Source organism: Carcharodon carcharias, chromosome 7, assembly GCF_017639515.1.
Source record: "Carcharodon carcharias isolate sCarCar2 chromosome 7, sCarCar2.pri, whole genome shotgun sequence".
NCBI classification, from domain to species: domain Eukaryota; kingdom Metazoa; phylum Chordata; class Chondrichthyes; order Lamniformes; family Lamnidae; genus Carcharodon; species Carcharodon carcharias.
In genome coordinates this window covers 78249211-78275688 of record NC_054473.1, presented here as the reverse complement: position 1 = coordinate 78275688, position 26478 = coordinate 78249211, and the positions used below count along the sequence as shown (strand labels likewise).

At 44.4% G+C, this 26478-nt stretch overlaps 1 protein-coding gene across 1 annotated transcript in view; it reads left to right on the top strand.

Annotated features, from left to right (window-relative positions):
- LOC121280462 (MAP kinase-activated protein kinase 2-like) overlaps window positions 1–26478 on the top strand; it is a 155671-nt gene that overhangs the window by 104342 nt on the left and 24851 nt on the right. The window contains exons 2-5 of the mRNA XM_041192486.1: window positions 13430–13569; window positions 22797–22861; window positions 23759–23838; window positions 25986–26112. Of these exons, the coding sequence (XP_041048420.1) occupies window positions 13430–13569; window positions 22797–22861; window positions 23759–23838; window positions 25986–26112 (412 nt within the window). The remainder of the gene's footprint in view (window positions 1–13429; window positions 13570–22796; window positions 22862–23758; window positions 23839–25985; window positions 26113–26478) is intronic.

The window sequence follows — 26478 nt, the reverse complement described above, 5'->3', positions numbered from 1 at the left end:
AGAAAACCACGGGAAATGGTTTTAAATAAGCTGCTCCTTACATACTAAGCTCCATGTTGAATTAAATGCTGCTCCATCAGTGAATGTGGAAGAAAACATCGAATGTTTGCGGCACAGAAGGGGGCCATTCAGCCCATTGTGTCCACACCGGCCTAAAAAACCACCCAGCCTAATCCCACTTTCCAGATTTTGGTCCTTTGCCCGGTAGGTTGTGGCACTGCAGGTGCACCTCCAAATATTCTTTAAATGTGATGAGGGTTTCTGCCTCTACCACCCTTCATTTTTTGAGTTCCAGACCCCGACTACCCCCTGAGTAAAAAGATTTGCCATAAGTGGATTGTGAAGTCAGCATCAATAGGCTGAGCAGAGTGAAGGTGGAAAGTTAACCCTAAACACTGGTCTACTTGGACAAGAGTAAGCAGTCAGAGAAACACCTGTTGCCACTGAATGCCATAATTGGGTACCATGTGATTATCTGTTCATTCACATGCATGTGCTGAGTATTCTAGGGCAGGGGTGGAAACAAATGCTGAGGAATGGATATAAGACCCAGTCAGAAGCCCTGACAACTAGTCTAAAATGCAAATGGTTGGCACGTAAGAAGGAGGTGGGGGTGTAGCTAGAGACATGATTGAGGTCTTTACTCAGAGAGCGGCACCCGCTGGGATGTAAGGCTGTAGACGTGTAATTGAACAGGGAGCTGGTCAAGGAGCCCTGGGGTGAGAGGATGAACAAGACTTTGTATGGAATAGGATGTCAAGGACAGAGAGCAGAGATCTGGATAACATTGGAGTTCTTGTAGGGTAGTGTCACGACTCACTGGGGATAGTGCACTGCAATATCAAGCCCCACTGCTCCCCGAGCCACAACAAATGTGAAAAGTTTGATCAACCCACCTAACTGTGTAATTTAGGTTAACAGAATACAAGAACCAGGTTTATAAACTTAATAAGTAAATAACTGTTTATTGAACAAATTGTCTGCAGCCAGTGGCAAAAGAAAGAAATTAGCAGTTCATATTTCTAACTCTATAACCTAAACTCTGCCACTTCTTAAATTGCTATACACACACATACAAGACACATAAGACACACAAAAACATGGATTTTAAGGGTGGGATAAAACAATTCAATAGCACCAATTCTGGAGTACAGGATTCGATGGGTTGATTTTGATTGATGTCTTCCAAATTCCTTTTGGTTCTTTGTTGATGACATGAGGTGGTCTTCCAGCACTTTCAGTCTTTAGTTCACTGGTCGAGCACTTGCCTTTCAATGTCTCTAATGATGAGTTTCCCCTTTGCCTCTTGATGGGGGTTATTCAGAGAGAGCAGGTTATAGAGATATGAGGGAAAAAAACGAAACCAGCTAGCTTTGTTTTAGAATTACTGGAATCTTACACAGGAGAAAGAGGTTTTTGGTCTTTTCTGTTTTCAGGCTAGGAGCTTTCTTGTGCTGCACTGCTCTCGCACAAACTCTGCTGACTTGGTTAGGAGCCAATTAAAATGTTGCCAGTTAGTTCCCCATTAGACCAGACTCCTCCTCTGCACCACCCTGTCTTTCATGACACACTCTGTTTCAGGATAGCAACATTGTATATATCCCTTGGACTGTTCCAGTAGACATGTCTTTCAAACCGCAGCCATTGTAATTTTAATCCATAGTTCAATGGAAAAAAATAATATGTTGTTTACAGTAGTCAGGCATGACAACCTAAAGATTTGTGGAAGCATAGAAAGTTGATTGTTTTAGTACTGACTGCATTAAGCAAGTTTGTTCATAACTTGTATTCTAAATCTCTGTCTGTGAAATAAAGAAGTTTAAACATTTATATCTCATCGTACTTTGCCAAGTGTTTGCTCAGTCCACCTTTGCAGAGTTTAGAAAAGCACACATGAGGACATGAATGAAAAGCACAAATATCCAACATTCTAGTATGTCAAGGAGCAGGTGCATTGATTCATCCCCTGGATGATACTATTATATAAGTAAATATTGGACAGTGTGAATTGACCTTGAAACATAAGGGGTGTACGATTCGTCTATAGGAGTGATCAATGCTGCTGAATTTGAGAAGGTATTCAATGGTTTATTCTACAATTTTAAAGTTCTCTAGTCCCAACTGCAGCTTTAAACCCACAACTTTCTGATTAGAACAAGCTGACACAAGTAACAGTCCACCTTGCCACCTTTGGGTTGGGTTGGTATGAGCAAAGGACGGAGTAAGGACTCCAAAGGAAAAAGGAGAAAATATCTATTTATATAAACGTCTTCCTGATACTGAAGTTCCTACTGGTGAGAAAAAATTTGGGTCTCTATATGTATTTATACATGAGGCACATTCCAATAAGCGTTGATTACCTGTACCTTGCCTAACTCTGTCACCATTCTTCACGGTGAAAGGTGAATGCTGAGCATCAGCAGGCGATGACTTCCTGGGGGAGATAACAACACAGTTAAATCCAATCTAATTCACACCTGTTATCTATTGCCCAACACTTTCATCAGGCATTAAAGGATGTCGTGTATAGGAAAGCCGCTGCATTTTCTTCCTCCTAGCCCCAATTTTACAATGTATTTACAGAGCAGTGGAAGCTTCTGTAAATTGCATTTCTGCTATTTCACATTATACCAGTTTGGACTTCATCCTAGGGCCTTGAAAGAATTGCCTAGTGAGATAGTTGATGCATTGGTTTTAATTTTCCAAAACTCCTTAGAGATGGTGAAAGTTCCATTAGGTTTGCAAATAGCAAATGTAACTCCTTATTTCAAAAAGGGGGTTGGGGGGGCAGTGGGGTGGGGAGACAGAAAGCAGGAAACTACAGGCCAGTGAGTTTAACATCTGTCATAGGGAAAATGTTATTAAAGATCAGGGCACTTAGAAAAATTCAAGACAATCAGGTAGAGTCAACATGGTTTTGTGAAAGGAAAATTATGTTTTACTCATTTATTGGAGTTCTTTGGAGGAGTCACATGTTGTGGATAAAGGGGAAGCAGCGGGTGAACTGCACTTAGATTTCCAGTAGGCATTTGACAAAGTGCCAGACCAAAGGTTATTGTGGCAAATAAAAGCTCATGGGGCAGAATTTTGTGCTTGATGTGGGGGGGGGGGGGGGGGGGGGGGGGGGTGGGGGGGGGGGGGGTCCCCCATGTCAGCGTGTAAAATGACACGCGGTGACGTTGGGTGAGTGTCCCGACGTCACCGCTCATCATTGCGATATTTCACTGGGCGGGCACACGATGCAGTTCGACGCACGCCCGCGATTAATTAACAGGCTAGTTAAGGCCTTTAAATAGGCAATCTACGCCGATTTTCAGGTGCCTGTGCGATCTTCAGGTCAGCGCACAGGCGCAACGGGCAGGCAGGTAAGAGACTTTTTAATAAAACTCATCCACGGACGGGATAAGAGGGCTCAGTGGGGTTGTCAATCTGGTCTGTGAGTATTTATTGCAGAAAGGTTTTAAACTTGCCTGTGTGACCTGTAGCAGTTCAGAACAAAGTCCAGCAACTTTCTGTGCACTTTTAACCTTCAGGTCAGCACTCTGCAGTAATCTTTATTGGGTCTGCAGTGTTCTAGACACCTTCCCTTAGCCTGGGTATGGCTTCTGACATGTCTACAGGAGGCAGCTCCTCTGAGGAGGAAGGGAGGGCTAGAATGAGGAGGAGGCCAGGAGTGCACAATCAGCCTCTGAGGGAGCCACCTTTGGGAGGACAGGCACAGGGGCCGCAGGGCCAAGAGGTAGCCCAAGGTGGAAGGGGCCACAGAAGACACGACTATCCTGCTGCCATGTATACAGGCGGTGAAGCAGCTACCTTAATATGACTGAGTGACCGAAGGAGGCTCCGACTGTCAAGAGAGACAGTCAACTATATCTGTCAGGTGATTGGCCCTGAGATCTCTCCTAACTTTGTGGGCGGATACCCATGCCAGTGGCTCTGAAGGTCACAGTTACCCTCAACTTCAATGCCTCTGGTTCCTTCCAGGGCTCGATGGGTGATCTTTGCGGTGTCTCCCAATCAGCTGTCCACACTTGTGTCAAGCAGGTCACAGATGCTCTGTTCAGGCATGCATTGACCTTCATCCACTTCCGCTGGGACCAGGCCAGCCAGGCACAGTGAGCCAGAGGCTTCACAGCCATTGCTGGCTTCCCCGTGTCCAGGGTACAATAGACTGTACACATGTGGCCATCAAGGCGCCAGCAGGTGAGCCCGGTGCCTTCATCAACAGGAAGGGCTTCACTCCATGAACGTGCAGATAGTGTGTGATCACTGGATGCTGATTCTACAAATTTGTGCCAGGTACCCAGGCAGCTCCCAGGACACCTACATCCTCAGACGCTCCCAGGTGCCGGGACTCTTCAGTGCTCCAGCCCGGCTGGTTGGATGGCTGCTGAGCGACAGGAGAAGGCTCATGATGCCTCTCCACCATCCAAGAATAGAAACTGAGCAGTGGTACAATAAGTGCCATGCATCCACAAGGGCTGTGGTGGAGAGAGCCATCAGTCTTCTCAAAATGCGCTTCCAATGCCTGGACTGCTCAGGGGGCGCATTCCAGTAGCCCCCAGATCGTGTCTCGGTGATAGTGGTTGCATGCTGCGCTCCCCACAATCTGGCGCTGGAAAGGGGGGACGCAGTGGACAATGAAGACATTGACGCAGTGGATGCGGCTGCACATGATGAGTCCAGCAATAATTCGGAGGATGAGGAAACCCAGGGGAATGATGAGGGGCTGAACGCTGACCCGGGACTACATCAAGGAGGCAGGGACACCCAGGAGACTTTAATCCAACAAACCTTCAGCTAGCTCCGCAAAAATGGATCAGGAGGACCAGCCTTGCCTGGCGCTTCCATACATGGCATTTAAATGCTTCATCTGCCACTTCATCAGCTGCAACTAAGAGCTTTGGACATAAACCTCAATGTCCACTCAAACACTCATGAGATGTATGTGAAAAATACAAATGCAGAACAATGGAGCTACCCTCAGCCATGGTAACACATCTGGTTTTAATTTTCACCATTATAAGGTCACACAAAATGAAAGCAAAACGTTTTTCAACCATAAAACAAATCATAATTCCCTAATTTTGGGCCAACAGAAAATCACCAGTGAGAAACTCAGTGCGCCTAAGGTGCCTTATGCTTACGTTTATGGGTGCTACATCTTGGTGCTGCCCCATCGCTCGGAGTGGCATCTGAGACAGCCTGCTGACTCTGCTGTCCTGTTAGTCTCGATGACCTTGGCAGCCGTCCTCTGGCCCGTGGAGCCTGTGCTGGCCCCACCTGGGAGGGATCTGCCAGGTCCATAGCTGGCATCTCCCCAGTCGTCGCAGCCTCAGCTGATGAAGCAGTCACTAGGAGAGGGGTGGAACAGCTCACCTGGAGAACCATGAGAGGAGCCCACTGATACGACAGGCAGTTGCTCCGCCGATGCAAGGTCACCCCGGACCTCCCTGCTCACCATCAATGGATGGGTAAACTAGCTGGGAAGCTTGAAGCCCACACCATCTCCCACATTAGCAATGACCAGCTGTGGTCACTGGTGCTGTAAGGGCTTGTAGGCCCGAGCGCAACCCCAGGAGAAGCTGCTTGTTCTCCTGGAGGCCCGTCTCCATGAGAGTCGTCACTCTCTCCATGGACGAAGCATGACGCTCTGACATGAGGCTCATTGCATCACCGATGGTCCTCATGGACTCCTCCACCACGGACACCAAGTGAAGCATCGTCTCATGTATCACTCCCAGATGCTCCCGCACACCCGGCCGTATTTCCTGCACCTGCTGCGTCGTGGATGACTACAGAGGCACATCATCACGGCCCGACTGAGCATGTGCCTGGTCCCCTACAGTCCTCGGACTGCTGGGCCCATCGGCACTCTCTGTCTCTGCCATCTCCTCCCGTGATTGTGAAGTGCCCTCTCCACTGTGCCCCTGGATACTAGCTGATGTTGCAATTGCCACCAATGTACTTGTTTCTGCGCTGGTGCCTGCCTCACAGAAATGGTGTGATGCAGGTGACAGTTGAGAGCCCTCAGGTGTGAGAGGGAGCATCTGGAATCGATCCTGGTCTACAGGCTCTGATAATGCTGAGAATAACAACAAGGACAGTGGATCTGTTAGCGTTCACACACTGTCACACTTCATCCCTTTCCCCCAGGCTCATTATGTGCTCAACCTTCCAGAACCTAAGGAGATGAACATTGGTGGGGTGGCAAATAGTCAGGAGGAGGCCCAAACGTTACAGGCAGATACAGACGGGCTGGTCAGATGGGCTAAGGAATGCTAAATGGAATGTTATGTGGATAAGTGTGAGGTGAAGCACTTGGGCAGGACAAACAAGGCACGGGAATACACGAGGAATGGTAGGACCATGGAAAGTAAGGAGGATCAGAGGGACCTTGCTAGGCATGTTGACAGGCCCTTTAAGGTAGCGGGACATAGAAGGTAAATGCCATACTTGCCTTTATTAGCCGAGGAATAGAATGTAGGAACAGGGAGGTCAAGTTGCAAGTGCAGAAAACGCTGCCTAGGCCACAGCTATAGTTCTGCATGCAGTTGTGAAATGCATTTCACGGGAGGGATGTGATTGGAGTGGAGAGAGTGCAGAAGTCGCCAACCAGGATGCATGCTGGGCTGGAGAGTTGGAGTTATGAGGAGACATAGCATAGACTGGGGATATTTCCCCTGGAGCAGAGGAGATTGCGGGGTGACGTTATTGAGGTTTATAACATTATGAGGGGCATAGATAGGGTCGACAGAAAGGAACTATTCCCCTTGTCGGAGGGATGACTAACCTCATGGCACTTATTTAAGGTAAGGGGCATGAGGTTGACAGGTGAGGTGATGAGGAACTCTTGCACACAGTAATGTAGGACGCACTGCCTGAAAGGGTGGTGAATGCAGAAACCCTCCTAACATGTAATAAGTATTTGGATGTGCAGTTGCGATGCCATGGCATACAAGGCCATGGGGATAGTGGTCAGAAATGGGATAAGGCGACTTTGGAAGGTGCTGGACACGCGCATCATCGAAGGGCTGAGGGACTTTTGTCAATGACCCACACGTCTGACTCTAGTCTGTGTATGAGCAGTGTTGCTACATTAACGATTCCAATAATCATCAGTGCTATGGACGGTGGGAAGACAGAGCGGATGTGACTGTGAACCTCAAATACCTGGCTGCTCCATCCCAGCCTCACCGACACCTGTGAACCTGGGCACATGGTGCCTCTTGAGTTCCAGGGCCTTCTGCTTGAATCAGCTTAAAATGATCAGCTGGGCCTGGCCGCCTCCAGTGCGCAAACGCTAATAAGCATTGTGTACATTTTTCTCCTGAAAAATGGAGAAGACCATTCATTGCAGCTAATTACACATGTTCTCTGCACGTGCACGCCGCACCCCAACCACAGTGGCCCATATCAGGTCTCCAGTGCCTCCTGTCCACGCTACTGCTGATCAGTCACACAAAGATAGTACGCCTGCTCTCAACCCCCCCCCAACGGCCACCTTGGACACATTCTGTGTCCATCACTTTTAGAAACACGGTCTTAGCTCCCATGGCAAGGAGGCGCAACTAGATGTGGTGCCAAGGGCACCAGAAGGCTCTTGGCCACGAGACCTTGAGGTTCCCCTTCCACAATCTCATCACCATGAATAGGACATGTGTTGGAGTATGCGCCTAGCTGCATCTCCTGCAAGTTGCCCCCAGACTAGTCATGTGCGACTAAGAGCAACACATAGTGCGAGGAGAATCCATCTCCTCATGAACTGCTGAGGCTGCTGTAAGCATGGTCACTACCTGCTTGCTCACCCAGCGTGCGACAAATGCCCAACATGATTCAATGCAGTCATGACAGTAAGACTTGCCCTCAAAGGCTAAGGCTACCTGCTGGGTTAAATGCCCAACACTAACTTGGTACTCACCCTTCCAGAGCGCAACAAATCATTGAAGTGCTTATGGTACTGGATCCAGGTGCACCGCACCACGTCATGGGAGCTCACCACCTCTGCTACCTCCTCCCAGGCACATTTGGTCATGTGGGGGGGCCTCCTCCTCCCATCCTGGGGGACCAACACCTCCCACCGTGCTTCCACCTCCTCGAGGAGGGCAGTAAGGCATTTATCAGAAAAGCGAGGGGCACATTGCCCCCACCCCCCGCTGCTGGCCTACCCTGCAGCCTGCCCTGCTGCCCTGCCCTTCCCTCCAGAGTGCCCTGCAGTTGGATCTCCAGGTGGTCATTACAAGCAGCCTATGGGAGGCTGCCAGGCCTGCCTTTAAATAGACTCCAAGGTCGCCATTGGACCCAGCGGTCTGTGCACGTCCACCACAGCCCGCACACTCCCGCTATCCTCGGGAGTCAGAAATGTGCTGGGCGGGCCTTAATTGACCCACCCACGCAAAATGGCGGCGCAGACTCGATTGCGGGCACCAATCAGGTCCACACCTGCCCTCGTATGCTCCTGCTTTGCCCGCCTGCCAAATGGAAAATTTTGGCTATGGTGTAGGGGGTAACCTACTGGCATGGACAGAAGATTGGCTAGCTAACAGGAAATGGAGGGTAGCCGTCATGTGGGGGGGGGGGCCTCCTTCTCCCATCCTGGGGGAACAACACCTCCCGCTATGCTGCCACCTCCTCGAGGAGGGCAGCAAGGCATTTATCAGAAAAGCCAGAGTTTATCAGAATGCCACAGTGCAGGGACCTCAACTTTTTACAATTTATATAAATCACTTAGATGAAGGAATGAAGGAATGGTTGCTAAATTTGCTGACGAGACAAAGACAGTTAGGAAAGTAAATTGTGAAGAGGACATAAGGAGGCTACAATGTGGCATAGATAGGTTAAGTGAATTGGTAAAGATCTGGCAAATGGAGTATAATGTGGGAAATGTGAAATTGCTAATTTTGGCAGAAAGAATGAAAAAGAAACATTATCTCAATGTCGAGAGGGTACCGAGCTCTGAGATTCAGAGGGATCTGGGTATCCAGTGCATGAATCACAAAAGTTAAGTATGCAGGTTAGCAAGTAATTAGGAAAACTAATGGAATGTTATCATTTGTGAGGGGAATTGATTACAAAAGTAGGGAGGTTATGCTTCAGTTGCACATAAATGACTATGTGGGGGGTAGGATTAGTAAGTTTGCGGATGACACAAAGATTGGCCGGGTGGTTAACAGTGAGGTTGAATGTCTTGGACTACAGGAAGATATAGATGGGATGGTGAAATGGGCAGATAAGTGGCAGATGGAATTTAACCCTGAAAAGTATGAGGTGATACACTTTGGAAGGAGTAATTTAACAAGTATTCAATGAACGACATGACACTAGGAAATTCTGAGGAACAAAGGGACCTTGACATGTGTGTCCATAGATCTCTGAAGGCAGAGGGGCATGTTAGTGGGGTGGTGAAAAAGGCATATGGGACACGCCTTTATCAATCGAGGCATATATTACAAAAGTAGGGAGGTCATGTTGGAGTTGTATAGAACCTTGGTGAGGCCACAGCTGGAGTACTGTGTGCAGTTCTGGTCACCACATTATAGGAAGGATGTGATTGCACTGGAGGGGGTGCAGAGGAGATTCACCAGGATGTTGCCTGGGATGAAACATTTAAGTTACAAAGAGAGGTTGGATAGAAAACAAAAACAGAATTACCTGGAAAAACTCAGAAGGTCTGGCAGCATCGGCAGAGAAGAAAAGAGGTGATGTTTCGAGTCCTCATGACCCTTCGACAGAACTTGAGTTCGAGTCCAAGAAAGTGTTGAAATATAAGCTGGTTTAAGGTGTGTGGGGGGGGCGGAGAGAGAAAGAGAGAGAGAGAGAAGTGGAGGGGGTTGGTGTGGTTGTAGGGACAAACAAGCAGTGATAGAAGCAGATCATCAAAAGATGTCACCAACAATAGAACAAAAGAACACATAGGTGTTAAAGTTGGTAATATTATCTAAACGAATGTGCTAATTAAGAATGGATGGTAGGGCACTCAAGGTATAGCTCTAGTGGGGGTGGGGAGAGCATAAAAGATTTAAAAATATTTAAAAATAATGGAAATAGGTGGGAAAAGAAAAATCTATCTAATTTATTGGAAAAAAACAAAAGGAAGGGGGAAACAGAAAGGGGGTGGGGATGGGGGAGGGAGCTCAAGACCTAAAGTTGTTGAATTCAATATTCAGTCCGGAAGGCTGTAAAGTGCCTAGTCGGAAGATGAGGTGTTGTTCCTCCAGTTTGCGTTGGGCTTCACTGGAACAATGCAGCAAGCCAAGGACAGACATGTGGGCAAGAGAGCAGGGTGGAGTGTTAAAATGGCAAGCGACAGGGAGGTTTGGGTCATTCTTGCGGACAGACCGCAGGTGTTCTGCAAAGTGGTCGCCCAGTTTACGTTTGGTCTCTCCAATGTAGAGGAGACCACATTGGGAGCAACGAATGCAGTAAACTAAGTTGGGGGAAATGCAAGTGAAATGCTGCTTCACTTGAAAGGAGTGTTTGGGCCCTTGGACGGTGAGGAGAGAGGAAGTGAAGGGGCAGGTGTTGCATCTTTTGCGTGGGCATAGGGTGGTGCCATAGGAGGGGGTTGAGGAGTAGAGGGTGATGGAGGAGTGGACCAGGGTGTCCCAGAGGGAGCGATCCCTACAGAATGCCGATAGGGGGGGGTGAAGGGAAGATGTGTTTGGTGGTGGCATCATGCTGGAGTTGGCGGAAATGGCGGAGGATGATCCTTTGAATGCGGAGGCTGGTGGGTTGATGACAAGGGGGACCCTATCATGTTTCTGGGAGGGAGGAGAAGGCGTGAGGGCGGATGCGCGGGAGATGGGCCGGACACGGTTGAGGGCCCTGTCAACGACCGTGGGTGGAAAACCTCAGTTAAGGAAGAAGGAGGACATGTCAGAGGAACTGTTTTTGAAGGTAGCATCATCGGAACAGATGCGACGGAGGCGAAGGAACTGAGAGAATGGGATGGAGTCCTTACAGGAAGCGGGGTATGAGGAACTGTAGTCGAGGTAGCTGTGGGAGTTGGTGGGTTTGTAATGGATATTGGTGGATAGTCTATCACCAGAGATTGAGACAGAGAGGTCAAGGAAGGGAAGGGAAGTGTCAGAGATGGACCACGTGAAAATGATGGAGGGGTGGAGATTGGAAGCAAAATTAATAAATTTTTCCAAGTCCCGACGAGAGCATGAAGCAGCACCGAAGTAATCATCGATGTACCGGAGAAAGAGTTGTGGAAGGGGGCCGGAGTAGGACTGGAACAAGGAATGTTCCACATACCCCATTAAGAGACAGGCATAGCTGGGGCCCATGCGGGTACCCATAGCCACACCTTTTATTTGGAGGAAGTGAGAGGAGTTGAGGTTGGATAGAGTTGGGTTGTTTTTGTTGGAGCAGAGAAGACTGAGGGGTGACCTGATCGAGGTATACAAGATTGAGGGGCATGGACAGGGTGGATAGGGAGCAGCTGTTCCCCTTGGTTGAAGGGTCAGTCACAAGGGGACATAAAAGGTGAGGGGCAGGAGGTTTAGGGGGAATGTGAGGAAAAACTTTTTTACCCAGAGGGAGGTGACGGTCTGGAATGTGCTGCCTGGGAGGGTGGTGGAGGCAGGTTGCCTCACATCCTTTAAAAAGTACCTGGATGAGCACTTGGCATGTCATAACATTCAAGGCTATGGGCCAAGTGCTGGTAAATGGAATTAGATAGGTAGGTCAGGTGTTTCTCACGTGTTGGTGCACACTCGATGGGCCGAAGAGCTTCTTCTGCACTGTGAGATTCTGTGATTCTGTACAGGGCACTGGTGAGACCACATCTGGAGTACTCTGTACAGTATTAGTCTCCTTATTTAAGGAAGGATGTAAATGCGTTGGAAGCAGTTCAGAGAAGGTTTACCAGACTAATACCAGGAATAGGTGGGTTGTGTTATGAGGTAAGGCTGGACAGGTTAGGCTTTTATCCGCTGGAGTTTAGAAGAGTGAGAGGTGACTTGATTAGAACATATAAGATCCTGAGGGGTCTTGACAGGGTGGATGTGGAGAGGATGTTTCCTCGTGTGGGAGAATCTAGAACCTGGGGTCACTGTTTAAAAATTAGGGGTCACACACTTAAGACAGAGATCAGGAGAAATTTTTTCTGAGGGTTGTGAGTATTTGGAACTCCTTCCCTCAAAAGGCAGTGGAAGCAGAGTCTTTGAATAACTTTAAGGCAGAGATAGAAAGGTTCTTGATATCTTTTCACCCCCTTGTTTATCAGGGGTTGGCAGGAATGTGGAGTGGAGGTTACAATCAGATCAGCCATGATCTTATTGAATGGCGGAGCAGGCTCAAGGGGCCGAATGGCCTACTCCTGCTCCTAATTTGTATATTCATGTTTGTTTCTTGTCTCGTCATTTGTGGCTCACCAATCTGTTCACTGAGGTTCTCAGGGCTGATGGGCTGTGCTTTGTCATGGGCGAATTAAAAGCTGGAGAAGATTTCCAACCTTCGAAGCTGGGTTAATGTTCCTGTTACTGGCAGGGTTCATTCTCAGCCTTTTGAAACACCTACGGCTCTGGTAGGGAAAAAACAAGTGAACCATTTTAATCCCTGAGGATGAAAACCACTTAATTTTAGTTGAAATTGGTCTTTACATTTCCTGGTTGTGTAAAAATTCCAAAATCATTCCCCTCTCACTTTGAGAAATGTGGTTTATTTTGAATTGCGATCCCCACATACGAACCATGAATTTCTCTGGCAAGTTACAGGATAACTTTGGGCCAGTGTTGTGAACTTTAACCATATTGAGCAATGAACCTAAAACACGTAGAGACTATAGTTTGTGCTTCTAGTTTTCTGTTGCTATGGGTCTGTGTGCCCCACATATTGCGTTTGCTCTTGGGCTGTCAGACGTAGAAACGTTAGCCACTAGCAAAAGATCAAACGAGTTGGTTTTGAGTAACTGGACGTAGGTTTGCCAAAATTCAGGGGCTTGATGTCTGCACATGAATTGCACATGACCCCTATGAACTAATGTTTTGCTGCACAATGTGTTGGCACTCCAGTAGACTTAAAAAGCATGAGTTAGAATGGCAGGAAAGTGCAAGGAATTTTAGCCCTAACACAGACACAAAGAAGAGGATGTAAGATGGTGTGTATGGAGACTAAGAGATGAATGTTGAGAGGAATGATTTATTTAGTAACTATAAACCAGAGAGAAAACTGAGATGAGAAAGAATGTGCAAACCCAACTAAAGATGCAGAAAATCTTTGCTGAGCTTTCGGAGGATTTAAACTGAACCCAATAACTGCCTTACCATTGAAACGCAGAAGGATTTAATATACTGAAGAAAGCTAGTCTTATCTGTTAAATCATTCTGAAAAATTCCATATTGTGTAGAGGTAATACCAGGAGTGAGCACAAAAGCATTGCTACTTCTCATTTCCTAGTGTCCCCATTCTTCTTTCTTTTCAGATTCTCTACGATAGTCCAAAGGCACGACGTGAAATGGACATGCACTGGAGGGCCTCCAGCACTCTCCACATTGTCCGAATAATTAACATCTATGAGAACATGCACCATGGAAAGCGGTGTCTCTTGATAGTGATGGAATGGTGAGTAAGAAGCCAAGGTAAAAGGACAAGGTCAGTGAGTACAGGAGAATAACTATATTGAAAAGAGTAGGAGAGAAAAAACGGCAAATAAAGAAGTGATTACACTGTGAGGTTAGAGGAAGGGGAAGCTGCTGAGGTGATGCTGGTACCTAGTTGTTGATTCCCTGCCTGTTGCCATTTGGTCACTTCAATTCTTGGGCCTCATTCTTCATTTATATCCCACCCCTTCCAGAAGCACAAGATCATCTTCCATGTACATTGATGCCTCTTGGCTTCCTCAGTCAATTCCAAAATTAAGACCTGGTTGAGGCAATGTTTCTCCATTTTAATGTTGCCAAAACTCAAGCAACATGGCTTCTGAGGACAAAAGTCCTGCCTGATCTACTTTCTCGACTTCTTTAGGGATTGATAATCCGAGCAGGTTTCCAGAAGATTTGGCAGAGTTCCACGTGAAAGGTTGCTGGATAGTTCAAAGCTTTGGAGATTTAGTTACATTGGGGAATTGACAAAATAAATTGTCTCAAGAGTAAAGAAAAAGTAACGAATACTTTTCAGGCATTCATTTCAGGACTGGAAGGTGCAAGGGGAGTACTGTATTTGTTGTCCGTTGGGACTACTACAGTTTCTAATTAGCATCAATGACTTGAATTCAGAAGACAGGAATAGGATTAGGCCATTCAGTCTCTCTAGCCTATACTGCCATTCAATTAGATCACGCCAAATAGAGTTAGATGAAGAAGAGCAGAAGTTTGTTTACAGCATAAATATTAGTATGGACCAATTGGGTTCAATGGCATGTTTCTTTTCATAAATTCTATGTAATTCCATGATCTGTATCTTAACTCCATTTACCGAGGGTCAAATCAAAGTACAATATTAGTTTTACAAGATAGTGAAAGAAGGGAACAGTGACAGATAAAATCCAGTCCAGGCAAGTGTAAAGTATTGGATATTGGAAGGAAAAACTTACTATAGAAAATTCCGTGTGTAATGTTTAAATGACAAAAAGTGAACTTGAAATAAACCTAGGAATGCAGAGTATTTCTTAAATGGTGAGTGATTGAGAAGTGTTGGTGTCCAAAGAGACCTGGGTGTCCTTGTTCATGAGTCACTAAAAGCTAATGTATAGGTACAGCAAGCAGTTAGGAAGGCAAATGGTGTGTTAGCCTGTATTGCAAGAGGATTTGAATATAGGAGGTAAGGAAGTCTTGCTGCAGTTGTACAGAGCCTTGATGAGACCACACCTGGAGTATTGTGTGCAATTTTGGTGGTCTTACCTAAGGAAGGATACGCTAGCCATTGAAGGAGTGCAACAAAGATTCACCAGACCAATCCCTGGGATGGCAGGATTGCCTTATGAGGAGAGATTGAGGAAACTGGGCTTGTATTCTCTAGAGTTTTGAAGAATGAGACGGGATCTCATTGAAGTGTATAAAATTCTTACAGGATGTGACAGGGTATATGCAGGAAGGACATATCCTCTAGTTGGTGGGGGGTGGCGGTGGTGGGGTCTAGAACCAGGGCACAGTCTCAGAATCAGAGGTAGGCCATTTAGGACTGAGATAAGGAGGAAATTCTTCAGTCAGAGGATGGTGAATCTTTGGAATTCTCTTCCCCAGAGGGCTATAGAGGCTCAGTCATTGAGTATGTTCAAAGAAAAGATTGATAGATTTCTAGATACCAATGACATCAAGGGATAAGGGGATAGTAGGAGAAGATGGCGTTGAGGTAGAAGGTCAGCCATAATCCAGTTTGAGTGATAGAGCAGGCTCGATGGGCCAAATAGCCTATTCCTGCCCCTATGTTCCTAAGATATTAGTAGGCTTTACATAGGCTGGACATGTTGAGTGTTAAGAAGATTTAACAAAGCCAATAGGATGATAAACTCTATGGTCAAAAGACAAGTCAGAGCTCTAAGCTGTAATCATACTGTGCATTCCCTGGTCAGACTGCACCTTAAATACTACATCCAGCTCTTGGTACAAAAAAATAAGAAAGGCATTTGATTGCTGAATGTACTACAGCGAAAAGTTGTGAGCCTGTACCTAGCATAAAAGGGCTGAGTTATAAAGGAAAGATTGGAAAAACTTAGAATTTCAGTCTAGAATTGAGGCATCTTAAATGTGAAATCACAATGTACAGCATTTCTTTGGGAATGGGAAAGGTAAATCTGGAATATTACTTAGATTGTTAAAGTAAAACAAGGAGACATGTGCTAGGAATAAAAGAGCTCCTCGAGCCTGTTCCACTATTCAATGAGATCATGATTGATCTGAAGCCTAACTCTATATACCTGCCTTGGCCATTTTAAAATCTCCCTTTGTGTAGAAGTGTTTCCTAATTTCACTCCTGAAAGGTCTGACTCCAACTTTAGGACCTAGGAACAGGAGTAGGCCATTCAGCCCTTCAAGCCTGCTCCACCGTTCAATAAGTTAATGGCTGATCTGATTGTAGCTTCAGCTCCACTTTTCTGTCTGCCCCTAATAACGCATGACTGTCTGGTCTATCAAGAATCTATCTAACTGTGCCTCTAATTCAATTACCCAGCCTCCATTCCCCATAAGAGGGAACATCCTCTTGGTATCCACCCTATTAAGTCCCCTCAAGACCTTATATGTTTCAATAAGATCACCTCTCATTCTTCTAAACTCCAATGGGTATAGGCCCAAGCTGTACAGCCTTTCTTAAGATAAGCCTCTCATCCCTGGTGTGAGTCAAGTGAACTTTCTCTGCACCGCTTCTAATGCAGTTATATGCTTTTTCAGATAAGGACACTAGAATTATATACACAACTCCAAATGTGGTCTAACCAATGCACTGTGCAGCTGAAGCAAAACTTCCCTACTTTTATATTCCATTGCCCTTGCAAAAAAAACATTCGATTTGCTTTCCTAGTCACAAGTGGTACCTTTATACTAACCTTTTGTGATTCATGTACTAGGACACCCAGATCCCTCCAGACTGTAGAGTTTTGTAACCTCTCTCCCTCTGATCAGCTAATTTTCAATCTGCTGGAACTCTTCCAAAATCTAAGGAAGTTTGGAAGATTGTAACCAATGCATCTACTATCTCTGCAGCCTTGTCTTTTAAGGCCCCAGGATGCAGGTCATCAGGTCCTGGGCACTTGTCAGCCTTTACTTCTAATAGTTTTCCCAGTACCTTTTCCCTGGTGATGGTGATTGTTTTACGTTCCTCCCTCCCTTTCATATCTTGATTTTCAAATCTTTTTGGAAAGTTTTCGCAGTCTTCTAAAGTGAAGACAGACACAAAGTACCCATTCAATGCCTCTGTCATTTCCTTGTTTTCCCCAGACTGTCTCTCTCTCTGGAGGACCAAGACTAGCTTTAATTACTCTTTTCCTATTTAAATACTTGTTGGAACTCTTACTATCTGTTTTTATATTGCTATATTTCTCTCATACTCTTCTTTCTCCCTCTTTATCTTTTTCTGAAGTCATTCTTTGCTGGTTAGTCAAATTTTCTTAAAATTTGACCAACCTTCTGACCTATCACTAATCTCTGCAGAATTTTAGTGTTTCTTTCAATTTGATGCTATCCTTAACTTCTTTATTTAGCCTTATATGATGAATCCTTCTCAAAGAGCTTTCCTGAGAGTTATTAAATATCTCCTTAAAAGTCTGCCACTGCATCTCTACTCTCTTACCTTTTAACCAAGTTTCCCAATTCACTTTAGCTAGATCTGCTTTCATACCCTCATAATTAACTTTAGTCACATTTAAAACACTAGTCTTAGACTCTGTTATGACATGGAATGTGGTATTTGCCATGCTGACCAAATCCACAAGGGAAACTTGGCCACACTATCACAACGGTTTTGCAATTTGTATTTATTATGAGAAGGTTTGTGCACTAGATTCAGAAGTAATGAATCCACTAACACCTTTAGAGATTTTAAAAATTGAATTAAAACATTTATTAACAAAAAAAAATGAAGCTCATACACAAGATTACAATTACACAGTTACTTTATATTATAACAATTCCGAAAATTCCTAGTTAACCATATTCCCAACTACACACCCTCTTTGAGGCAACAGTCCAAAATAGATTTTAAATTTATAGAGGCAATCCAGCATTCAGCAAGGTTACCACAAGTACCCACCAACAGTGGAATTCTAAAAAATTCTAATACAACTTTGGTTATGGAATAGCAGATTTCTACAAAGTGGCTAGAGGCTTTTCCCCAAGCCTGCTTCGCACGGTGTATCTTTCACGGCAACCCATTGCATAGCCTTCTATCCTTCTTTAAATATATTTTCCCCTCTTTAATCTGTCAATCCTGTTGTTCCCCCATATCTTTGGAATTTACTTTTCCCATAATATAAAAATCTTTTATGTTGTCATTATGGCCAGCACTTTTGGGAAAAATCAACATCATAACCTGTCTTATTTATCTTGTTAGTTATAAACATCCTACCATGTCTCTTTGAAAACCAAACGCCTCTCCACTTATCTTAAAATGCAGATTTCATTCACACCCTATCTGCTGATTTTACCCTAGCTCACTCATCAGCATTTCAAATGCCCTTTTCACATCTAATTCTTTTTTGATAATTTCAATCTTACAGTCTATCTGTCTCTAATTAAATTAGTCACACAGACAGAACCATACACACACACACACACACACACACACACACAAACACAAACATAAGGCTACTTTACAATATCCCACAATAACATTATGAAAAATATGATAGTTTTGTGACAACTCTTAGTTCTTCCTTTCAAACTGAATATGAAATTCTGCTATGATCACTGTCACTTAAAGGCTCCTTTACCATGAGGTTATTGACTAAGCTTGTCTCATTACCACGTCCAGGATAGCCTGCTCCCTGGTTGGCTCTAGAATGTACTGTTCTAAGAAATTGTCCCAAATACACTCTTTGGACTCATGTTCCTGGCTATCTTTGCCAATATAATTCACCCAGTCTACCTGTAGAAGAAAGTCAACCATGATTATTGCAGTACCTTCCTTAACAACCCATTCATTACTTCCTGTATACCCTGTCCTACTGTGCAACAACTGTTAGGAGGGCCTTTAATCTACTCCCACAAGTGACCTCTTACCTTTCCTATTTTGTATCTCTACCCAAACTGATTCTACAGCCGGAATTTTCCAGCACTCCCACGGTGGGTACCCCCCCAGTGGGGCCGGCGAGCCATTGAAATCTTCATTCACATCAGCAGGACCAGAAGATCCCACCAGCATGAGGGGCCTGAATGTTCCAGCCTATATCTTGCTCTTTCGAACTAAGATATCTCTCAATTCTGTACTAATGAAATCCTTACGAAACAATTAGATGCAGCAATAGAACATATGCCCTTTCTAGATGGATGAATGAAAATAGGCCAAAAATCTTGGTTGTCAGAAGCAGCTATGTTTCTCTAGCCTTGACTTCATCTTCCTCAGGTTATGTTCAGAGATGTGGACTCAGTGAACTATTTACTCCAGAGATGAATTTCCCCCATTACTGCCGGGTCACTAATCTATGTGTTTGTTATCCTCAAGGCTGCATTTCTCCAAATTTCTAGCTCAACACCCACTATCTCAATTTTTTGTCCTTCATCCACACATCCATAGCCACACATGGTCAACATTCCCACGAACCCCATGCTCTTCAAACTCCACTGGTTCTCCATTCTTCAGTAAATTAACTTTTAAGTTCCCCATTATTCCTTTTCAAACCCTACAGAATCTTGCTTCATTCTGCCTCCAACATTTTCTCTACCCCACACATTCCCAGACACATGTTGCACTTATCCAATAAAAGAAAAATACTACAGAGGCTGCATATCTGAAATAAAAACCGAAAATGCTGGAAAAACTCAGCAGGTCTGGCAGCATCTGTGGAGACAGAAACGGAGTTAATGTTTCGAGTCCAATATGTCTCTTCTTCAGAATTGAATTATCTTATCCAACATTGACTGACAACATTACCCAACATTGGATTACTCCTTGTTCCCTGTGCTCTCTTCACTCCATCATCAATAACCACTTTCTCAGGTGCTGTGCTCCTGTCCTCAGGAATCTCCTCCTCAATCTCACCAATTTGTCTCCTCCCGGCTTTTAATAACCTCCTAAAGATCATCAACTGCATGTACTGTAGCAGGTACAGTAACATAGTGGCTATGTTACTGGTATTGTAATCCAGAGGCCTTGACTAATAATCTGGAGATTACCATGGCAGCTGGGGAATTTAAATTCTGTTGCTGTATTAAATGAATCTGTAATAAAAATCTAGCATCAGTAATGATGACTATGAAATCACCTGATTGTTGTAAAAATCCATGTGGTTCACCTATGTCGCTCATAGAGGGAAATCTGTCGCCTTTACCTGATCTGGCCTATATGTGACTCCAGAGCAATGTGGTCAACTCTTAACACCCTCTGAAATGTTGAGCAAGGCATCCAGCTGTATAGGGATGGGCAACAAATGCTGCCCTGCCAGCGATGTCCACATCCTGTGAATAAATAAAAACATTTCAGAGAGGCTGTCTTGGGGAAGGTGGCATTGTGACTGCTCTCCACCCCGAAGGAAGAGGAGGGGGAAGATGGGTATATAAGGCAAAAACCAGAAGATTCATTCTGGAACAAGAGAGAGTAGACAAAAGTGATGTTATGGTTACCAGCTTGTATTAATATTACTAGTTACGTTGTACGCTCTGTTTCAAGTTGTTTCCTGAAGAAACTGAAAAGCCTGTTATCTACTGCTTACAGGGACTTCCGCACACACCACCACATCCCACCAACCTTTTCATCTTCCTGTCCATGGTTTTTCCAGGCTCTGTAGAATGCGCTGAGATACATTTCAACAGTGCTTCATGTATAAAATGTAAGCTGGGCTGTTGTAGTAAATATGCGTTCCTTTATTTCTTTTCATATTTCTCCCCTCCTATCCTGCAGTAGAGGTTGGGAGTGAATTTGGTAAATCCACAAGGCTCTCACAAGCAATTGCCATAACTTTGGTGGACACCTTAGGGAAGATGAATTGGCCTTGGAGGGAATGGATTGTAGTTTTACCAGCATGATAGCAGAACTCCAGGGGTTAAATTACAAGGAGAGATTACACATATTAGGGTTGTATTCCATGGAATTTTGATGGTTAAGGGGTGATTTCAAGATATTAAGGGGAACTGATAGGATAGAGACAGACAAACTGTTTCCACTGTTTGAAGATTATAGGACTAGCAGGCATAGTCTAAAAATTAGAGCCAGACCTTTCAGAAATGAAATTAGGAAACATTGCTACACACAAAGAATGGTAAAAGTTTGGAACTCACTTCTGCAAATGTCAGTTGATGCTAGATCAACTGTAAATTTTAAATCTGAGATTGACTGTGTTACGATTCCCGTAGAGACCGATAACATTTAGAAAGAAATTCAAACTTTCAGTTAATAGCTGAAAGAATGACATGTCAAGATTTATCATTTTAAGATGTTTACTGTAATAAATGACTAAAAACATTATTAACTAATCACTATCTTTGTAGGCAACTTACACTTTAAACCACATAACGGAATACACCCTTCTCATTCTTAAATAGCTGAGGAAACACACTTCACAGGTATACTTTACACTGCCCTTTTATGTATACATTCAATTTTCTCAGAATCAATCCAAAGTGATTATAGTTTCCATGGGTTTATTCCTGGCCTTTTCTCAGCCTGGTAACTTGCAGCCTTGGAATTGTTTTTCACAGTGAGGTGTTCTTTTCCTGGAGACTCTCCCTCTAACCCAAGCCAGAGGTGACTCTTCCAGCTTTGCTTTAACTCCCCACAAATTTGGTTTTCTCAATCCAAGCGCTAGTTTCCACCCACATTACTGCATGGTGAACCACAAAGACTTTTTTGGCCTCTAGCTGGTCCCTCTCTTCTGGATCTAGGCAAGCACCAGTGTCTATGATATTCTAGGAATGCCTGTAACCTGATCTTTACAGTGTTTTCCCCTGCATTCTTCCCTTGGCATTGTGAATCACATGGGACTTGTATCTGGGTAGAAATGTTAATTAGCTATCCTCAAGAGCCCAACCTTCATTCATCTTGGAATTAAATGGACAGCTTAAAGCACCACTGTTTACAACCTGACATTCCCAACACTTTTGGACTTTGAAGACCCACAGTCTTCACTGTGAACACACAGGCTGCTGCTATTGTCTTCAAGGGTAAATACCTTGTACCATCTTCCCAGTAAAACAATCTAAGCCTTTGATCTCTAACAATCAATCCACCATGCTTACTGTCAGGTAGATTCCAGAACAGGTCACATGACCCCTTAAATTTAAAGACACAGTCCCAAAACATAATCTTATAAATCTTATAATTGTAACGATATATTTAAGTTATTAAGGTATATGGGGCAAAGATGGGCATGTGGAGTTAGGTTATAGATCAGCCATGATTTCATTGAATGACAGAACAGGCTCGGGGTTAAATGGCCTCCTCCTGTTCCTATGTTCGCACTGGAACCACTGGGGAAACAGCCCCATTTCTTTGGGGTTTCCACGCTCAGCCACAAAGCTATGGTGGCTTTTCGAGAGAATACCTGCAAAACGTAACCCTGCTGACTCTTGAGGGATGTGGCTTGATGAGTACAGCAAACTCCTAACACCTTACCCAAATGGCCACTTTTCATATGGGAATCTCGTTATTCAACTATAGTGGGCACCTTCAGCTGATCCTGTCCTTAGTCAACATTAGGTGGCAGAGTGAGGTGAGTAACTGGACAGTGATCAGAGGTGGGAACCCTGGCTGATTTATTTTCTCTCCCAAGCTCCAGGATGCTGAGGCTAAATACCCTTACTGCCTAGGCTAACTAGCTGAGCACAGACTGGGAATCAGACATGGGGATTTCTGGTTTATACAGCTTGGTATTGAAGGTATTTTCTTTATCTGGTAGGATGTTGGAGGAGATCGTACATTTTTTTATGGAGTCGTTTAATAAGCTCCTTATTAGTATAATTGAGATAGATTTGTCTCTGGTCAGCCTGGTCAATGACCTTAAATGACTGGAACAAGGTATTTAGTCATTCCATATCTCAGCTAGCACCCTGCACTATTTTTAGGGGCTACAAACTCTCACATCATTTTGAAAGTTAAAAAATACAGAATACTGTACGTCAAACCCTCTGGGTAATTGCCAGTCAAGTCCCCTTACTAACTCTATGCTTTCTTTCTCTATCTGATTCTCTGTCGCTCCCTGACAGTATGGAAGGAGGTGAATTATTCAACAGGATCCAGGATCGGGGTGATCAGGCATTTACCGAGAGGGGTAAGTTATGAGAAGCGACATTTAACACCGTTTCACTTGTTGTCCTCATTACAACCTGTGACCTTCCCTCATTGCCAGACAAACAACAGGGGAACTAACCACTGTTATAAATATCGCACATTGGTGTCAGTCAAACCCAAGGGCGCAGTTCTAGTTATCTAATCGTGGGAAGAATGTGACAGCCCTTTAAAGGATACAGAGGCAAGTGGCCAATTCCGGATATCGGGAATTTAAGCTGCCAGGAAAGGTTGAGGAACTGGTGTCTATTTAAAAATGAGATGATCTCTGTGTTCAAGTGCAAGCAAATTGTTCACTGCACTGGGTGAAGCAGCATCATACACTACAGGACGTTAACCATTCGCAAGTTAGAGTAACAAGAAGTGGTAGGTTGAACCTGTTTTATACAGAGGGTCATGGAGCCATATAATTTACTGAGTTAGCTGATCTCAGCTAATTAAAAAGTATAGAGGCACTACAACTGGCATCAGCATCTCTGAGTTAGAGAGTTGGGAAATCAGTCAGGGTCCCCTCTGTCCATTCAGGGTGCAATAGAAATACCCTTCTCAGATTGGGGCTGACTGCAGCCTGCTTTACTCTGTAATTGTTATACACATATTCGACTTGGAGGTGCTAGGTGCTGGCACGTCCGTGAAATGAAAAATGTTCTATTCCCACATCTCTCAATTGGAGCATTATAAAACCAAGATAAATTTCTGAATTGTACATCACAGGTCAGACTACAGAATCTGAAGTAAGAACCCTGCTCCTTGTTTAACACACACACAGCCACTAACAGTTTACTTGAAACCTGACATTCTGTATATTGATGGAATATTTCGCTTACAAATTTGCAGCTGTCCAGTGAACCATCTACATCTTCCTTTGTGTGTTTTACAGAGGCCTCAGAAATAATGAGGGATATAGGAAGTGCTATTCAGTACCTCCATGCAATGAACATTGCTCACCGGGATGTCAAGGTAAGTTCTGCAAATTCTCCATGTCTTGAGCAGGTGCAGTTGGTGAACATGTTGGGCTAAGGCAGAAGCCCCTTATCTTCAACTAATTCAAATGTTCTAACGGCATCTATTTGTAACTAAAAATCAATTGCGAGAAAAATGAGATAGGCCAGAGTTGGGGGTGTACTATATGAAAGGTGAGGGACTGGACGGGAGTGGAGAAATACACTAAGGAAAGGAGATGGACTGAAGTGTGAGGATAGGAAAGTGATGAGACAGGCCAGGAAGGAAAAGAAATATCTTACATTTCTCTCGCACCTTTCATTACCGCAAGAAGTCAAAAAATGTTTTACAGCCAATGAAGTACCTTTGAAATGTAGCCTTAGATGTGGAAAATATGGCAGCCAATTTGCACACAGCAAGATCCCATAGCAGCATTGAAATAACGACCATATAATCTGTTCTCGTGATGTTGGTTGAGCAGTAAATATTGGCTAGCACACCGGGGAGAACTCCACTGCTCTTCTTCGAATAGTGCCATGGGATCTTATCTGTCCACCTAAGCGGGCTGATGGGACCTCGGTTTAAACTCTCATCCAAAAGCTGGCACATCCAACAGTGCAGCATATCCTCAGTATTGCACTAGAAGGTTGGCATGGATTTTGTGTTCAAGTCTTTAGAGTGGGATTTAAACACTTAATCTGTGGGAGGAAAACAAAAGGATAGGTCATAGCAAAGGACAGGTGTGAATGAGCTTTAGTGCTACTATCAGATGGTGTTTGAGACATAAAATTAGGCTATTCAGTCCATCATATCTTTGTAATACTAGCTCTAATTTTGAACAGTGCTATACTTGAAGTGTTGAATTAACTAACCTGTTTTGGTGGTGTTGGGAGTATTCAGTTAGTTTGTTGTGTTTGACTTGGCTTTAGTCATTACTCGTGGTAAACAATTTCATGGCAGAATTTTAGGTCCCATGGGCACCCGACCCGATGGGGTGTAAAACGGCACGCGATTATGTCGGGTGAGCATCCCAACGTCATTGCGCACTCATGCAAGATTTCGGTCGGCAGGCGCATGCGAGAGTTGGCAGCGTGCCTGCTGACAATTAAGAGGCCTATTAAAGCCATTAAAGTATTAAAAAACAGCGATTTTTCGCTGCCCGTCCAACCTTACGGTTGGCAGGCGGGCAAATCAGCCAGCTGGCCTTTGCATTTTTGAGGAAACTTCTTCCATGGGCGGGATGAGGTTTCTGACATTAATTTAAAAAAAATGTTTTGACATTTTTATTCTGTTTCTGTTCATGTGAGTGAGTCCTATGTTGGGACATTTTTTTCCTAATACTTATTTTTGATTTTAACATTCTTCAGATCCCTGCCTTCAGGGAGCTTTCAGTGTGTGTTCCCCCATGTATGCGCAGACTTTTGCTCTCGCACTCCTCCCACCCCCACCCAACCAGCGCTGAACATTTCAGCGCACCTTTCACGCTGGTTGGCCGTTAATTGGACAGCCAGTGTGAAATCGCGATCGGGGGCCATTTCCTGGCTGCTCCTGCCCAACGACTTGAAAATCCTGCCCCATATTCTGGCCATCCTTTAAATTTATAAAAATCCTTCTAACCTCTCCTGGTGGTTGTGGTTGTCAAGTTCAATGAATAATCCCATTGACAAGACTTCAGTCTCACCTCTTGAGTCAGGAAGCCCCACTCCAGGACTGCACTAACAGTGGTAATGAGGGAGGTGCTGCATTGTAGGAGGTGCTATCTTGCGGAAGAGACATTAAAATGAGACCCCACCTGCCTGATTAGATAGATGTTAAAGATCCTTTGGTACTGTTCAAAGAAGATCAGGGCACTTTCCTGCCATTCTGGCTAACACTCCTCCCTCAATCAACACCAAAACAGTTGACCTGGTTTTATGGTTACTGAGGGCTATTTGCAGGGTTTTGCTGTGTGCAGATTTTGTCAGCTATGTCTGCCAGTGAATGCACTTAGTGTAATGTGTTGTATGTGAAGCATTTCTGAAAGGTGCATGTTTAGTGGTTCACTAGTTGATGGCATGTGTTGGGGTGATACAAATCAAAGAACCATGTCCAATTCTGCCATTTGTTTATTTTTTTTAAGACGAGGAATCTCCCTGACTTCCTTGACATTCATTTGAATTTTGCAGCCGGAAAACCTGTTGTATACTTCGAAAGATTTGAGCGCAATCCTCAAGCTCACGGATTTTGGGTTTGCTAAAGAAACAACACTTCACAACTCTCTGGCAACGCCCTGCTACACACCGTACTATGTTGGTCAGTATCAAGAGAGTCCTTCTCATACTTTCTCTGATATGAATATCTGTCAAGAATAACAGCAAGGTCAATTAACTGGAAACATGAGAACCAGTGAACAACTGTTTGGTACTCGAGTGCTGACATTTTTTTAAAACTAAGAGATTGAGCTGAAGGGCCGAGATCCACAGTGCAGGACAAAACCAAGGTTGCATGAGGTGAAGTAGAAACCCCCTACTAAACAACATTGTAGGGGTACCTAGGAAGACAGTGGCATAGTGGTAAGGTCACTGGACCAGTAATCCAGAGGCCCAGGCTCTGGTGGAATTTGAATTCAGTTAGTTAAAAAATCTGGAATATAAAGCTAGTCTCAGTGAAAGTGACCAT